Raw genomic sequence first — 17,123 nt, 5'->3', positions numbered from 1 at the left:
TCCCCTCCTAAAAATTTTTGCTTCCGCCGCCAATGGGTGTGAATACCGATGCTGCTAGCGCTCATCTGTGCATAAAACATGGACCTTAATATCATGAGTCGGTATTTTTTGCTTCAAATGCGTGGCATTTTTAAAAAACGACAATGCTCCACGTCATCATCACGGGATGGACAATGCTCATTGTTAAGCACGTGTTTGAGGATTGATATATGATGCCTGTAACTTTGAACCGAATCCAAAACACCCTGTTTTGAATTGCGTGTTTCAACATCTTCATTAGACCTCAAACACCCAATTACTTGACCCAATCTTCCAACACCCTTGGTGATGTGCATTCACAAGAATATACCTTTATGGTCAGTCATAGCATGGAGCTACTACGTCCATGGTCATTGCGATTCCATTTGGGGTGAAACGCGAAATGGTCATTTTCGGCGAATATGCATGCAACCTCCACAGGAAATGGCATTCGTGAACTATTTTTTCGACCAGGGTAGGTATTTAAGTTTACCTCTGATGACGTCTAATAGGGCCATGTACAGTGTAAACACATGCGCACATAATGTGTGTGATATATTCTTGTCTACCAAACTAAGATTACAGGAACCGTGTCTGACAGTAAAAATTCAAATAACCCATACAAATTCGGTTTAAGGGCATATCTAAATTTATAATGTCCCAGATTGAAGAATACCAGTTTGTCAATGAACTGCCCTTTCTAAAAATGTGTTACAAGTGAGCCAAACATGCCAAATGTAAATTACACCTGTCTATAAAGACATAAAAAAAAGACTTAAAAAAAACCCCTGACACATCACGAGTACACGAATGCGTACAGTCATGTACCTGTATGACTATACAGACCACGAAACGCGCATTTAGCACGTTTAGAGGGCACTCCTCTCGCATGGCACTCCGTCGAGGATGTATATTAGAATTCGCTCAAAACATGCAGTAGGGGCATGCTTAAAATGACAATTCCTGCTTCGCCTGAAATGGGAATTGCTTGGACTGGTTCCTAGCATGCTCGTTTTTATTTCGAAGGAATATTTCGCCGACCCCATTAGCTGACGCTCACACGGAAGTAACAAGACGATCCTCTTCATCTGCATTCGTATTGTCTGCCTCTGGGATCGGCGAAGGGGGGTCTAAAGCCCCCCTAACTTCGTCATCCTGTAAGAAAAGAACATTAATATTAATTAATTCAGTGTTGTAAATGATTCAAAATTACGAACGAGTAAATGCTTTCTGTGTGACTATTATCCGAAATATTTGCCTCTCTTTCCTTGAGTAGATAATGAAGTACGTGTAACAATTATGAAGAAGACCTGATTAAGACGTCTCGTCTGTCATTTACATTTCTTAATGTTTTTAAATGTAACTATTTCCTCCTAGGATATGGTGACAGAATTTGTACGAAATCCAGGGCCTAGATTGTTTTTACATGAACATATCTTATTCTATGACAATGCTACAGCTAACAATACTGTTCAATTGAAACATTATTTTACACGTAAAAGAAATAAATTAATCAAAAAGGTATTACTACATAGATAATTAAAAAATGATATGAATTAACCTCAGCACTAACAGGGTAGGCCTATAAAGATGCCCAAAATTATATTTTTGCTGTCATCTACCGAGGAGTCTTTTTTTCAGACTATACATCAAACAAGAAAGCTTTTTTTATGTATTGCTTTACCTATTCTGCATACTCCCGTCATTCTAATAATTTAACTAGTCTTGCAAAACAATTATTCTTGGAAACGAAAAGATTTTACATTGGCTTCCGGAAGCTGTTGTGCAGCTCGACGTTTGACATAACACGGGTCAACTTACTCGAAAGAAGCGTGACAGTACCTCACGCTTAGCATCACTGTCCTTCCTTGCTAAATGCTGCTGCCGCCGAAGTGCCTGCACCGCAGTCGAACCCCATCGGGCTAAGGAAGGGCTGCGGTCACCACCGCCGCCACCGGTGCCGACGCCAGGATTGGTGTCTGTGCTGCCCCCTTGCCAGCTGCCACCGCGTTCCCTCGGCTGAGACTGAAGTTCAAGTGATTCACGGGGCCGGTCCGAGGGTGGGTAAGGATTACTATTTCAGTTTGTAAAATATAAGTGTGAAAGGTTATTTTGTGATATTTGTGTATAAGTTAAAAAGAAAAGGTCCCATAATGACCAGTATAAAGGCAGCCACCCCAAACTCAACATGCATAAGTCACAAGGAAGGGTTTTTATTACTATTATTCTATCCAAAATAGTAATTTTGTTTTCACAATGTGTTTTGACATGTGGATAAATCCCAGCTTAGCTTAGTCGGATTATGAGAATTATCATGTATACAACATGGCAATCTTGATCAGAGTTAATGTCTTTCCTTTGGTGATAAAGGAGACGAAACCAGATTTGAAAAAAAAACCCTTGAACTAATGTACGAACGATCCCTGGAGCCTTACTTTTGCTAGAAATAATCATGTCGCAATTTCATGTATTTGTTGTTGATATTTTGCATTGCATTGCATAATCCTTATTTACCTTCCGTGTGAAGTTGGACTATGGATGTGAGAGGGCGCCTGTGACCGTCTAGAACTTGTCCTTGGCGGTAAATATCTTCTGTAAACGCTGTACTTCGTAGATCTTTGAAGTCCATGTGGAGACACATTGAATCCCATAGACGAGCGCCTCTCTGCTAATATCTCTGTTATCTCTCCATCGAGTGTACAGAAGAAGACGAAGAAGAAAGCCCCCTGAATAAAAGGAAATGAACGATTCGATCACATTTGCTTCTTAAATCTGGTACCTTTCATCCTCTTATTGTAATAAAATGTAGAGATCCCGTCCAGGAAAAAAAGGGGAATTTAGAACGCAGAGGCTTTCTAAAACCTAGGAAATCTATTGTCAAAAGACTTTCCTGACAATGCATTCTTTGTTGAAAAAATGTGAATCAAGATTACAGCCGTGTCGTCCGTGAATCTGGATGACTTATTTGCAATTGTTCGTCTGCTCAGAATTTTTACGACGACCTGCTGTCCTCGTTCACCTATATATTTTCGACAAAGACCTCTCAGCTACTACACATTGACGGGCATTATCAATATGTTGTAGAATCCGCCCCCTTTCAACTGCCAAGACTCATAAATATCTTAAGAAAAAGAAAATGTGCATACGTTCCTGCCTTAGAGACAAAATATTTACATTAATAAGGAAAATATATGAGAAAATGCAATAACCAACGAATTCAAAATTTGTCACTCATAATGATCATGATCACAAGGATTTTCAGAAACTTAAATCTTTCCATCGTATTTGATCAACTGACAATGATTTTAAGGAGAATAGTCAGCTTGTGGTCAAGCATTTCGGGGCAGTACTATGGTCATTAGGGTAACATATCACATTTTTTTATGACGTCTTAATTTTTTGGGCGCGCGCGCTTAAAAATGGGGTTGTGACATGCGTCGGGGGGGGGGTACAAACGATAGCAGAGTCATTTGTATGGTGTCATGAAATTTCGGTCCAAGATGTCAAACAGGTATATATGTGACACAAATGTGTCGATACAAATTCCTTCAGACATAATCCAAATCTTACCTGTAGTATAGCAAACATAGCGAAGAGGATCTGTGGTATGATACTGTACAGATCCACTGAGATTATTGCAAAAGCCCATGCTATGGCCATGAGAACAACTTGAATCCAACAGCCTTTGCAGTGATTACTGTTGAGAAAATATAGGGTTAGGAAAAAGTTTGAAAAATGAAGGTTGTTTAAATAGGGAATGTGTTAAAATAATTAAGGGACAGGCAGACCCCGAAAATCATCACGGCCGATTAAAATGGCCGTATTACAGTTTTCTGTTCATCGCCTTTCCCGTCTCTCTCATTCTTTCCTCTGTCCTTATTGTCATATCTGTAACATGCTTTGTGAAATAATCAGTCTTTGCCCTCTGTAAAAGTATGCATATATCCCCCCCCCCGTTCTCATTCTAGAGCTGAACTCGTCTGTCATCCTTATATTATCCTGTAATCTTCTTGTCTTCTAACATAGTTATTGCTACTTCCTTTGGTATACCAACTCCTCTATCCACTTGGCTGTTCTTGCTCATCTTTCCTTTTTTTTCAACTCAATTTTATAGCCAATTTATTAGAAAAAATGTTTACCTGATTACTTTATTAGCTTCCTTGTCCTTTGAATACGAGCTCTCCATGATGTCTTTGCCCGTGTATACCAATACAAATACTGTGATCTGTGAAAATTGATAATGTACCATAATTCGCCTTAAGTTTGAGTAAACAAAAGTTTCTTACCTACACATTGTGTACCATGTGAAGATCTGATTCACACTTTGGGAAAGCTCAAATATATACACACTTAAAAATAATTTTCCATCGTATTGAAACCTATTCACTGTAAGTGTTTACAAAGTGTTTTTTATATGGACTCATTGATGTGATGAACAGTTTTAAAAGGGAGCATTTTAGCAATTTCGAGGTGATTTCATTTTGTGAACGCACCGAGTTCTGTTCAAACAGGGACAGAACATTGCTAACTTATATGTTAACACTATTATAATAAAAGGTAATGTGAATAAATGTGATAAAATGATTCTGTGTATGTTACATGTACAAATTATGTTCATTCTTGAATGAACGTTGGGCACTGTGTAAAAGAGTACCATTTTTTAAAGCAATCATTGATCAAGTTCTCTCATTTCTTCTTGATTCATTGAGATGAGGTATGGCTACAACCTTTCCTCTCAAAGTTTAAAGCAAATTTATCTCTAAATAATGGTTTAATTACAATTTACGAACGACAATTACGAATACAACACTGATTATCAGAAGTTAGTGTAACGTATATGTGATAATGCCATAATAAAAGTTTGGTGTATTTACATAAAATTGATTATGAATATAAATACATGTAGATACATAAATATATAAATTTGTCATTTAACTTACGGCCCAGAAGCCTCCTGCGGGTCCAGCAAAAAGCCATATATGATCAAAGTTGATAAAACATCTATAACGGCAAGCAAACGAAAAACAGAAGAGTTTGTGATAGCAAAGCTAAACGCACAATAGGACGATAAACTTTTGAATATAGTTGAAGGAAAAAATAAAACATCAAAAGTTAAGAATTAAACATAGCTCGCCAAACGTAGTCAAGCTTACTCGACATAACATTTCATAGAAAAAGTAGAAATGATATTCATAATTTTGATATTGTTTATCCCCGATAGCCTAATCAATTTTTCAACTTAAGTTAGCGTGGAGTTTCTTGACATTGGATACCATCATGAACAGACATAACTTATTTTTTTTGCTGGTTGGTCCTTGGTGTGGACCGATTTTATGCCATCCAGTCGGTTCTACCTAGCATTTGAGTAAGAGACTCTCTCAGGGCTACTAATTGTCGCCATTACTGTTTAAATATATTGCCCGATTTAACGATTGGCCTCATTGCATAAATGAGTAGATAGTAGATAAGAAGCAATGTTCACAAAACTGCAATACCCTGTATGTTTTATACTAGGGTCATGTTTAGACAAAAAAACAACCACAAAACAACAGTTTGCCCATTTCAAGAAAAAAAGTAATGACATGTTGTTGCTATAATTACACTATTTTTAAATATGATTCAAATTAAATCTTTTAAATATTCAAAATTAATCCAAGTCTATTGTAAATAATGACCAGCTGAAAATCTGATTAGTTCTTAGTCGATCCTAAACATTTACTTTTTAAATATAACCATATCAAACGTTAATCCAATTCCCGATTAAGATTTGAATACTCATGTACAGTTAATAACATGGACTCTAATGGAGGCAGCTGAAATGATAAAAATTACATGCTCCTAAAATTTATTTTTAAAAACGCAGAATGATGCAGAATATTTGCACTTACACATCGGGAGAGAAGTAGGTTTCCCACTTGCTTTGTACAAGAGAAAATACTAAGACGGCAGGAACGACTACAAAATGAAAATAAATTGTTACAGTTGGTAATTTCCCAGTAAAGAGTCATTTTCACGTGATCGTTAGTTTATTGCAGATACATTTCATCTTACCTGTGATATGGAAACTAACTGTGACAGAGATGCAGATAGAATAATGCATTCACTGCGTGATTAAACTAGGTGAGTCAACATATAACGTCATGCTTCCAGACAATTAAAGTAAATGCGAACCACCAGCAGTGTATAGAAAAAGTTCAACGTGCTAAACTACCCAAATCTGGCCAGGTGCCTGGCCCATAATGCTGCATTCTGAGAAGTATACAGTAGTCTTGTAATATAGGACCCATTTGAATGATTGCACAGTAATCTACAACTTTCATCTGACTATAAAAATGTTAACAACTAGCTATACATGTAGGCCTTAACGAGTAGTTTTACTCTAACTTTTCAGATTTTTATACAAATAGAATTATAGGCTAGTTTATTCTCTGTATCAATGATAGTTATCTCAAATGGTATATGTTTAGACTATTTATTACACACAATCAATCACAGACAACGCGCAGTATGGGTCACTTAGCTCCCTCTCATACTTACACCATCCGATGACATAATAACGTAGCATTGGTCTTTGCTGTTGTGTGTCGGCGTGGATTGAGTTTGCTACTTCGATGTACAGATTAAAAGCCTCGTTGCATATCCAACAAAATGACGTGGTGAAGAAGAAATGTATCGAAATTGCAAAGATCTTGCAAACCGTCTGTAATAAAAAATAATGAATGGAGAAAATATTCCATCATATTAAATGACATTGTTGATTTATTCTCGTAAAATTTAAGCTGTGGTTCATTGAAGTGCGGGGTAAATACAATGGATATTGATTAAATAATTTGTTATTTTCTTATGTCTGTTGCATATAAGTTCAAATGGATGTATATAAAGCAGGTATAGATCTATCAAAGTTAAGAAATGAATGATCTATGGCTGAAAAGTGCCATTCGTGAAATGGTTCTGTGGTATATATATATATTACCATGTGTGGTTCCCCGGGAAACAGTGCCTTTAAAATGATTTTGTTACTGAAAAAAAGAAGTTTGTTAAGATAAATGTCACGTGATCTTCCATGCACTTAATCATGCTTGTTAGACATGTTAGATAGGTAACCGTAAAAGTATGGCGCTTGTGATGAAAAGGTGGTTGTTCAGAAACTTACAGCATTTTCTTGTCTCGTAATACCGATCATAAAAAGAAGATGAAGAACTATGAGTGAGACTGCCAAGTTGCGATGTACCGCGACTGTGTCAGTTGTACACCTGCAAGAAAGGACAAGAATATCGCAACGTCTCATAACTATCATCCTCTAGCAGTCTAGTCACTGCAATAAGGGCTGTAAACTGAATTGATATGGTATTTAATGCAGTAGGTCTAAACTGTTTTTACAATATGAAAGCTACATCTGGCCTTCCGTCACAATAGGTATTGAATTTCCTGAAAACCTTAATTATGATTAGCTGCTGAGCCCCGTTACCATCGTATTTATGGCAAAGTTAACACTGTTGTCATGGTTGTAACCCTTTAGGAAACCGACCTCTGATCTTATTTTAATTGCAGCTTGCGGATGCCACCCTAAACAGTGCACATCGTGCCTCGTAAGTCGCGTCTGCAATAACCAAGTGCATGAAGTTGCATAACTATGTGAATTTCATTTATAAATTGTTCATTATTATTATTATATTTTATTCGGCATTTCAACAAAAAAGTTTACAATCAATTTACAGGAGAATATACAATCACAAAGTGAAAAGGGATGTTTACAGAACAAGTCCAGGTTGCCTGCAAAAGGAAAAAGTTAAATAAATTACTGTAGCCCGCAGGCTATCCTCCCCGACCTGGACTTGTATGTAAACACCCCAAGAATAAAAACATGTATATAGATTATAATATTAATACAAACAATAATTCGTATAGAAAAAGCATATCTGTTCACACATTTGCTATGAAATTTATAGTAGTACCACCGTTGTAATCATGATGATTCTTTGCAGTATCTCATCATCATCTGTAAATCTGCAGAATTGATATTATCATTGTTAGTCATTCCCATTGACATTACATTCTATACTTGGAATCATACCTCTACGCGTCCTGATTAGTAACAAACCTGAGATAAAAGAATACTGAGAGCGAGATAATGAGCATGGTGATGAGGACCAGGATTCCAATGTACCCAGCAGCTGTCATCACAAAACGAGGTGGGTCTCCCGGGTCCCACTAAAATGACAAAAAAAAAACATTAACCCAAAATATGACTTAGAATAGGTTTGGTTTGAGAGATTTTATGATATGGAGAACTCTATGAACAACTTTGTAAAACTAAATCCTCACTAAAATATTATTTAAAAAGAAAATCTTGAAGTCATTCATTCTCATATATTTTATTTCCACAATTTCAAGCGTATACACAAGACAAAGCACAAATACAGATTTTGAAAAGTGAGTGGCCAATAGAAATGGGCATGTATGGATGGTCCAAACCGACATTCATATATTAAATTACATTATTTAAATTCGCTCCTAATATGCAATTAAGCACTATCATCAACTGCAACTTTTATAATATAATATCACATTGTTAGCACATTGTAAACTCCCGAAGAAGACGGAGGATCGTCGAAAATTCGAGTAAATGACAAAAAAAAATAAAAGTAGATATAAAAAGGAGAAATAAAACCCACGTTCTCAATAAACATTCAAAACATGTATGATCAGTTTCTTTTCCTTCCTTCCCCCTTCTTGTTTTAGTAATTATCGTTGATATATAAACAGTATATATATATATATTGTCATTGTGTTATAATTTGTATTTTCCCCTTTTATGTTCAGTGTTTATATCTGGTATTCGGTATTCATTTTATCATGTATTTTACAATATCATATATATTCAGTTTCCAATTTGTTGTAAAAGTGGCAGCGCCAATAAGGCTTTCCCTTTCTCGTTGCCTCCTCGTTCACACTCTTTTTATTCAACTGTATCTTTTATGATTTTCCCATGTAATTTAACTTTGTATGCGCCTTGTTTTTTTTTTCTTTTAATAGAAAAAATGCTATCAAATCTTAAATCTAAAAATCTGAAAAAAACTTTATTGGCAATCAAAGCATTATCATCAGTATTATTTTGTTTCATTACTGAAGTCAATACGTGAAACTTTATTTATTAACAATTTCAAATCCATGAAAATTACCCTCTCTTGGAGCATTACTTATGTTATCTACGCTATCAAAAGATTATTTAAGTAACTTATTCGAAGGATGGAGTACATTTCTGATTTCAGAATTTTGAACCAAATAATATCATGTCCTTAAACTAACACCTATGTTTTCTAAAGTAATGCTAAATATAAACGACTTACATTTATGTTATACATGTCTGTGGTGACTGCAAAAGTGCCGAGCTGGTCATAGAAGCAGGTTGCGAATTCACCCTCGGAAATGTTGGTGAGCTCAGATAGGCGCCAACGCCAATTATTAGATCTTACCAAAAATACAAAAAGACAATGTAAATAACATAAAAATAAAAAAATGTCTAATAAAAAATAGACAAAACTTGAAAAAAAATCAAGTAGAATGCTTATTCGATTATAATGTTAGGCATTATTGATTCAGAACCTAGAAATAATCAGAAAAACAACACGTCATTGTTTTAATAATAGAAATTAAGGATAAGAAGCAAAAATGCTCAGGCACTTCGACCTATACTTACCCGCCACTTATGTCGATCGCAACACATTCTGGATTCGAAATATTGAATGACTGAAAACAAAATTAAAACAAAAATAAGGGGGATTATAAAGTTAATGTAACTTGATTAAGGTTAAAAATGACTAATCTCAGAAGCAGTAAATGAACACAGAATTGTTCAATGAATACCATAGGTAGACGCACTGTGTATATATGTATATTTTGAATCGATTAAGGATTTTAATTTTCAATACAGGAGATGAAAGTACATACCACATCATAGCATTTATTATTATTATTTTTTTGTAAATGGAGTTTATGAAATATATATCTGCTTACCAAATATGTTTAGACATTAGGTTAATTTTACATGTATATTTTCGGATACACAAATTTGATAAATAATGTAACGTAAAAAAGGTAATTACAAAAAAATGCCCAAGAAATTATGAAGATATTACGTCATTACTTTTATAATGAATGATGCTCGATGTTTTGAATACCAGTTTGCCTGATTCGATATTGCTATGCCAGGCGACCTTCAAAAAGTTTCATTTAATTTTTTTAGATTTCATTTAGATTTAAGTACAAAAGATCTTAACAGGACATGATCAGATTGTATCTACAAACTGACTTTATTCGTATCGACCTCAGGTCGGAGTACATGTCTGTACCAACCCATGAACTAAGCATTTCAATCAGAGCGAAATTACCGACTACATACTAATTTCAAAGTCTAGCAGGAATTGATTTACAAAGGAACATGCGATTAAAACATACATCGGTGAATTTGAAATTGACTTCGACGGGGTCGGTGAGATTAGCGAATGCATCATGGACGTCTATTTCCGCAAAGACACCCGTTGTTATGACCACCGAGTTTACGTTGTCATCCTTATGTCTGTGTTCCTTTTCTTTGTCACGGTAGTACTTGACAATAACTTGTCTGCATAAAGTGAAACAGCAAAGAAATTGACAATCTGTTGCATGATAACAGTTTCACAAATGAAAACAAGAATTTGACAAATCTTGAATTAACATTTTACATATTTCCACAAACTTCCGCATTAAAGAAAATAAGATTAGTTAGTTAGAATTTATTTGTTTGGGAAGTTACATGTATGTGTCACAGTTGTGGCCACATGCGACCAACTATTGTGGCTTTCTCCTGCAAAAGTGAACGATGCGTCTGCTCATATCAATCAACCAGAGTCAATAACAAGTTATTACAAAAAACATATATATTTTTGTTTGTTACTGTCCAGTAATTAAGGCAAGAATGTTATGTCTATAATATGCAAGAAAAGCATGTGACCAACATATTTTATTCCTGGGTCACCAAAGGTGGCCTCAGTCACGTGGAATTCATTAGATGGTACTCCATTCTTTCTTCTTTTTTTGCCTCCATGTTACTTACTCAGGGTGATTTGGTAAATATCTTGCAATTTTCTCATATCGGACGTAAAAGACGGCCATTCTGGTTTCTGTTTGAAAACGAAACAGAAAAAACAGAGATCATAACAATGATATCAGCCCAATGGCTTGTTAATACATGGCGAATTAGTGAGTATTATTCCCTTGAGAGAGTTTCAAAAAGAGAGCTGCCAATGGCGATTTAAATAACGAAATCGACATTTTATGTTGCTTCTTACAATTATCAATCATGAGTCAGACTCGGCTTTATAGATTTGTTTTTACTGCACGTAATTATCCCAAACCCATCATTCCTTACCACAATGGTGACATAATCGAATTTCGAAAATACAGAAACTAGGAGTCACTCCTCCTCCTCCCCTTTAACTTTTCAAGAATAACACGTTTTCAAGAATAGTTGATCGCATCTTTTGGCATTTTTCATTTCAATCATAAGCATACAAACTTAGAGAAAAAGAGTTCAAGTTTTAACCCGAAATGCAACACCAAATGTCATTTTAGGGGTGCAATCTTGTGCAAAAAGGTTCCTGTTTTGACCTAGGAGTGCTTTTTTGCTGATATTTTTGCGTTCAAAAGATGCGAACGTGCACTCCTCCTCGAGGGTACAATGCTACGTTGGGGTTCCATTCCCTGAAGTCCTCACCAGGAAGGGTAACTCAAATGGTGCAACATTAAGTTAGCTGCACCCACAAAGTTGCAAATAGCTTTTTGGGATGCACGTCCCCCCCCAGGAAAAGAAGTTCCCAGTGTTGCTATTGATGAATTAAAAATGTAAGTATGTAGGCATGTAGGCATACCTTGGAGATCAGTGTGCAAGTTATCAAAGAGTGTCTCTGGTATAAGAGCCCTCCCTTCCTCGGGGTTCATAGAAGACATACTACGCTTGGTGATGTCAGGAAAAAAAGATCCCGCAAACTCGGAAGGCCGCACTGTTTCCACGTAAATGGCTGAAATAAAATAATAAAACAATTATTGATATAAGTTGGGAATAGTAGGCATAATATTAAAGGTGATGATCATAGTGCTTATGGTGATGATGATGGTGATGTAGATGATGAGGGAAAATGTATTACTCCAAGCAGTGGCGTACATTTTTTGTCACGACCAAGACAAAAAAGAGAAAAGAAAAGAGAGAAGGGTGGAATATAATACTTCCGAATATTATGGAATATTAATGTCAAAATTTATCACTGAAATTGGATATTTGTGAATTTTTGCTAGCTCGCTGTTTTTTAATAAATTTTGCTTTGTACCATGAATACGCCATATCTAGCCCCTTCAAAAGTTTTGGCTCATAACGCCACTAAATCCAAACAACAGTGTGACACGAATAAGTTCTTTATATAGCCCTAAATTTTAAAGAAACTTTGTCTGGAAATTACTAATTCTCACCAATATTTTGCCTGTCGAAAGCCTTTTGCCCCTCTTCCTCAGTGATGTCTCCTCGCTTGATGTGACGGAGGAAACTGCGAGCAAAGAGATTGACGAACTTCTCCATGACGTTCAAAAGTTCGACCGCCTGAGCCCCTCGAGGGAGTGTTGCGTTCCAGGCGACGTCGTTACGCTGGTCGATGATGTTGTCGACGGTGTCCGTTACCCACTGTGAAAGATTGAAACAAAGCGCCAATCATTGTGAGCTTCGAAACAAAACGCTTTTGTTTTTTTCTTGGAGGTATTCGGCGACTCGTTTTTTTAGCAGGAAACCCGCTATAGGATCTTACATCAACCGTTATTTGTCTATGACGACGATTGCTAATAAAAAGCCGTTTGCGTAAATCCAGCGGGAAAGTCTGACTGCTAGAAAGGTGCCTTTATAAATTAACATGCTCTGTTACACAATTGCAAATGTTTTATTAACATCCAAAACACCTGTTATTCTCAACACCTGTAATCCCCCAAATCTCCCGATTTCTTCTAGTGACAATGTTTTGGGTCTGCATATAAAGAAAGTACTGTGGTAGGTGTTCTCGCAGTTACGGCTTCGTCTCGACGTTCACTCCATTCCTGCCTGTGCCCATCTACATTCACTTTCTCCAAAAATATTTGTAGTATAGTTCTACAAAATAAACGATGACATGATGCAAGGAAAGTACGTTTATTGAGGATGGAAATATTATAAAAGCAGGCCGCCATCCAAGCTTTAAAGGAGTCATGCAATTTAGATCTAGTCTCAGTAGTTGTACGAATTAATTAACATTTGAGTGTTAATTGAGTGTTAATTATACCGTTCTTTTAGAATACTATCTATATGATATTGAGGGGAACATGGCGAATAAAGGCTTAAAATGAAGGAGAAAATCTCAAAGGAGGCACTAAAGGGATAAACATCATTTTAAATACCCTGACGAATTTGTTTGTCTCCTCAATCCACGGATAAGCCGGTCTCCTTGCATTTTTGTTGAACTTCAACATATTATCGGTCCATTTGTAACTAGAGAGCGCCCTCGCCTGAGCATCTACGATCAGTTGTAAACACGTGATGCTGGTCGACAAGTCAGACGGGTTTGTCTTCTTCGATGACGTCGAGTTGTAAAGGCGCTCCAGGTACGTGAGGATGTTGAGGTCTGATATGTTGCTTTCAATCTATAATGAATAGTTTCATTATGTTAAATTTCAAGAGTTTATCAGGAAAGAACGTTACTTCATTTATGGCCAAGTAAATAGTTTGATTTAAAGTCCACTGATTCAGTACAACGAACAGACAGTGTATGTCTTTACCATAAAATGCCAACCCCATCTCGGATAGCATCAGGTTGCATTTTTAATTAAATCAGTAGGTCTTTGCCAAGAATGTAATACGTTCTCCATTTAAAAGGGAAGTTCACCCTGAAGAAAATTGTTTTGTAAAATAGCAGAAAAATAGTAAAAAAATATTGGTGAAGGTTTGAGGAAAATCCGTTAAAGAGTAAGAAAGTTATTAGAGTTCAAAGTTTTGGATTTGTGACGTCATAAACGAGCAGCTGCCCCATGTGTTACAATGTATGTAACATGAAATGCATGACTTTTAATTTTTGTATGGTTCCTGATGACTTAATTTTGTTTTCTATTCACGGTCGGGTGTGAAATGATTTGTCTATTGATATACAAAAGGTACAGTGAATTTAACCATTTTCAATTTTCTGAGAAAATGACATTTCATTGATTTTTCACAATTCGCTATGTAGGAATGCTGCTCGCATATGACGTCACAAATCCAATAATTGAAATTCTAATAACTTTTTAATTATTTGATGATTTTTTTCTCAAACCTTTGGCAATATTTTTTATTATTTTGTTCTGCTATTTTTAGAATAGACTTTTTGTCAGGGTGAACTTCCCCTTTAACAAATTCTGCTGCTTCTTACAATATCTATAGAATAAGGCCAGCCCGGTGTGAAAGAAAAACTTACTTTTGGAAGTCGTTTGTTCTCCATTGAGTGGTATGTTTATTATAGAGGTGACTGACTTAAATCCTCTCTTTGTTGAATTATTTTGTTTTACTTTCTTTTGTCTTGTCTCATTTGTATTGACCTGTCATAGGGCGCAACGGCCTTGTTCCACGTTATATTGGTCAGCATGCAACTAATATTGATAAATCTTCATTTTTTATTGAACAAATCAATTGAACAATCGGAATATCTAAATTCGCACTAGTCTAATTACAATCCCATTGTTTAATGAAAAGGTGTACATATCAAGACTCGCACTACAGCACAGTGGCCTATCGAACAATGATCATTTCTGTGTGAGGGGGTGGGTTGTGTATGTGTGTTTGTGTACGAACCTCTTCTTTTAGATCGCGAAGGTCTGACGAAACACACGTCGAGAAGTTAGTCTCCATCCAAATACCAATGTTTTCTTCTTGCATACACATTCGATTTGCTTCTCCTGCAAAAAAAAGTTCAGAAAGGTTAAATAAGTATTCGTCAGAAAACAAAGCTCATATGCCAGCATGATATCTCAGAGTATTTTGACAATTAAAATCAAACAATTTTAGCAGTGGGAAAAGAAGAAGCACACTACACACTAATAACTGACGAATTTTGTGCTTATTTGGGTTTTAATTATGACATAAATGAGATTTTGGTGTAGATACACTGTTTAACCTCAGCACATGTATGCACTCATACTACACATCATAAGATGGTAAAATGGTCTATCTTGTAGACCATTTTACCATCGTACCCCAAAATAAGCAAAAAAGTTCAGTTATTAGTGTTTATTATGCTTCTTGTCACATTGCTGAAAATGCATTATACCCGTCTCATAAAAGAGCTCAAACCTCTAAACTTAAAAGTCGTTTTTCTCAGAACAGCGATTTACCATCTTACGGCCGATATACGGGAAAACTGGAACTCACCTGACGATATGCCAGGACATGGTCTAGTTGAGTTATGGCCTGTAGGAGTGCGAGGCCACAGGATGTTCTTGGCATACTCCTGGTTGCACTGAGGACCTGTTGATACAACAAATATTTTTAATTACATTGCATAAATATCTTGCCCGGGGAAAACAATAAGAGGACCATTATCCAGCGGTCACTAGTATCTAGAAATAAAAAGAATTGCCATCCATTACCATTCCTACCGAAGGTGACGTCATAATTATATCTAAAATACATTTTACGCCAAGTTATGGGCTTGCGGATCTTGGAATGGCATTAAGGTTCATTAACAAAAGTATTGACCACTATACGCAAAACAAGTTCGTATTTTCTAGCTGTCATGAAGGTAGTCATCAATATCGTTTCAGGTTTACCAATAAGTATTTTAAATGAGATTGCTATTTTGCCCAGCACAATCATGAAAACCAATATACAGGGCCGTCGCCAGGGGGGGTGCGGAGGGTGCGAACGCACCCCCCTTCAGAACCAAAAAAAAAGATTAAAAAAAAAAAAAAAAAAAGAACAACCGGAGGGGGGGGATAGGGATACTTGAGGGCTCTTTTGAAAAAGATCTGGCCGGCGGGCTATATAACTGCATGAAATTGAGTTAATACGTTGTTTTTTGTGTTTTTGTGTTTTTTTTTCATAAAAAGCACCCCCCCTAGAAAAAAGCTGGTGACGGCCCTGATATAGTTAAACGTACCGTTCGTTTCACTGCAGTGACTGTCACAAGCTTCAGCCTTGTTGACCAGACATTCATCTGAAAGAATAAAAAAAACATATTCCGGTTATCAAAAGCGAAAATATAGTCATAACACAAAGATGAATACACTTTTGATATCAGGTAAACAACGTTGCTTGGACTATCATTATATCAATGCTGAAAGGTTGTACCAGGTGATGTGATTTTTTTTTCAAACTACAGTTCACGTTGATCATGAGTTGACAAAGTCATTCTCCCCCAAACTCTGACAAGCAAAAGCTGAATCCTCCAAAATCAGTAATAATTGCCTTTTTAGTTCATTCTTTTGTATTTTTACGAGTGCTGTGGTCAGGCACATCCTGAAACTATAATTTAAAGAGCCCCTGATGTCATGGTTGACATGATGCATCTTTCACGATCCGACTCTCAGTGTGTTTCGTGTGTGCTATCCCGCCTTTCTGTAAACAAGTTGAGAGTCCGCCCAAAACACTAAATGAAAGCTATAATTTATATAGCCAATGCCTCACCACATAATATCAAAGATATGAGATGTTCATCACAGGCCTCCGGTGTTAAATATAATTTATAGAACGCTGTTTACTATGTGAATCGCACAGTAGTTTAAAAACTTTATAAAAAACTTTAAACAAGTGTTTAAAATCTTAGACAAACATGCTTAAGTACTGATAATTAAATATTTGAATAAAAATTTTGTTTAAGATTTTAAACACTTGTTCAAAATGTTTAAACAACTACTGTGCGATTTACATGTTAAGATCGTTGTTTAAATTATTTTTAACAGTAATAACAGTAATGGAAATAATATTAATAATGGATTTTGTAAGTGTATGCGCACAAATCTATATTGGGATGAAATAGGATCTGCTAACACTATGTATGTAATTCCAACTTTTCAATCAGGCGTCA

At 36.0% G+C, this 17,123-nt stretch overlaps 1 protein-coding gene across 1 annotated transcript in view; it reads right to left on the bottom strand.

Annotated features, from left to right (window-relative positions):
* Positions 1–837: 837 nt before the first annotated feature.
* LOC121432028 (adhesion G protein-coupled receptor L1-like) overlaps positions 838–17,123 on the bottom strand; it is a 35,377-nt gene continuing 19,091 nt past the window's right edge. Inside the window, exons 7-26 of the mRNA XM_041629844.1 lie at positions 16,197–16,253; positions 15,470–15,565; positions 14,894–14,997; positions 13,471–13,713; positions 12,523–12,730; positions 11,928–12,077; positions 11,114–11,180; positions 10,477–10,642; positions 9,719–9,768; positions 9,369–9,489; positions 8,120–8,229; positions 7,172–7,271; positions 6,556–6,718; positions 5,907–5,973; positions 4,959–5,019; positions 4,158–4,243; positions 3,589–3,715; positions 2,533–2,744; positions 1,840–2,092; positions 838–1,173 (exon numbers count right to left, since the gene is read on the bottom strand). Of these exons, the coding sequence (XP_041485778.1) occupies positions 1,075–1,173; positions 1,840–2,092; positions 2,533–2,744; positions 3,589–3,715; positions 4,158–4,243; positions 4,959–5,019; positions 5,907–5,973; positions 6,556–6,718; positions 7,172–7,271; positions 8,120–8,229; positions 9,369–9,489; positions 9,719–9,768; positions 10,477–10,642; positions 11,114–11,180; positions 11,928–12,077; positions 12,523–12,730; positions 13,471–13,713; positions 14,894–14,997; positions 15,470–15,565; positions 16,197–16,253 (2,540 nt within the window). The 3' untranslated portion in view covers positions 838–1,074. The remainder of the gene's footprint in view (positions 1,174–1,839; positions 2,093–2,532; positions 2,745–3,588; positions 3,716–4,157; positions 4,244–4,958; positions 5,020–5,906; positions 5,974–6,555; positions 6,719–7,171; positions 7,272–8,119; positions 8,230–9,368; positions 9,490–9,718; positions 9,769–10,476; positions 10,643–11,113; positions 11,181–11,927; positions 12,078–12,522; positions 12,731–13,470; positions 13,714–14,893; positions 14,998–15,469; positions 15,566–16,196; positions 16,254–17,123) is intronic.

This window comes from Lytechinus variegatus, chromosome 18 (genome assembly GCF_018143015.1).
Source record: "Lytechinus variegatus isolate NC3 chromosome 18, Lvar_3.0, whole genome shotgun sequence".
NCBI lineage: Eukaryota > Metazoa > Echinodermata > Echinoidea > Temnopleuroida > Toxopneustidae > Lytechinus > Lytechinus variegatus.
This window is presented reverse-complemented; position numbering and strand designations above follow the sequence as displayed.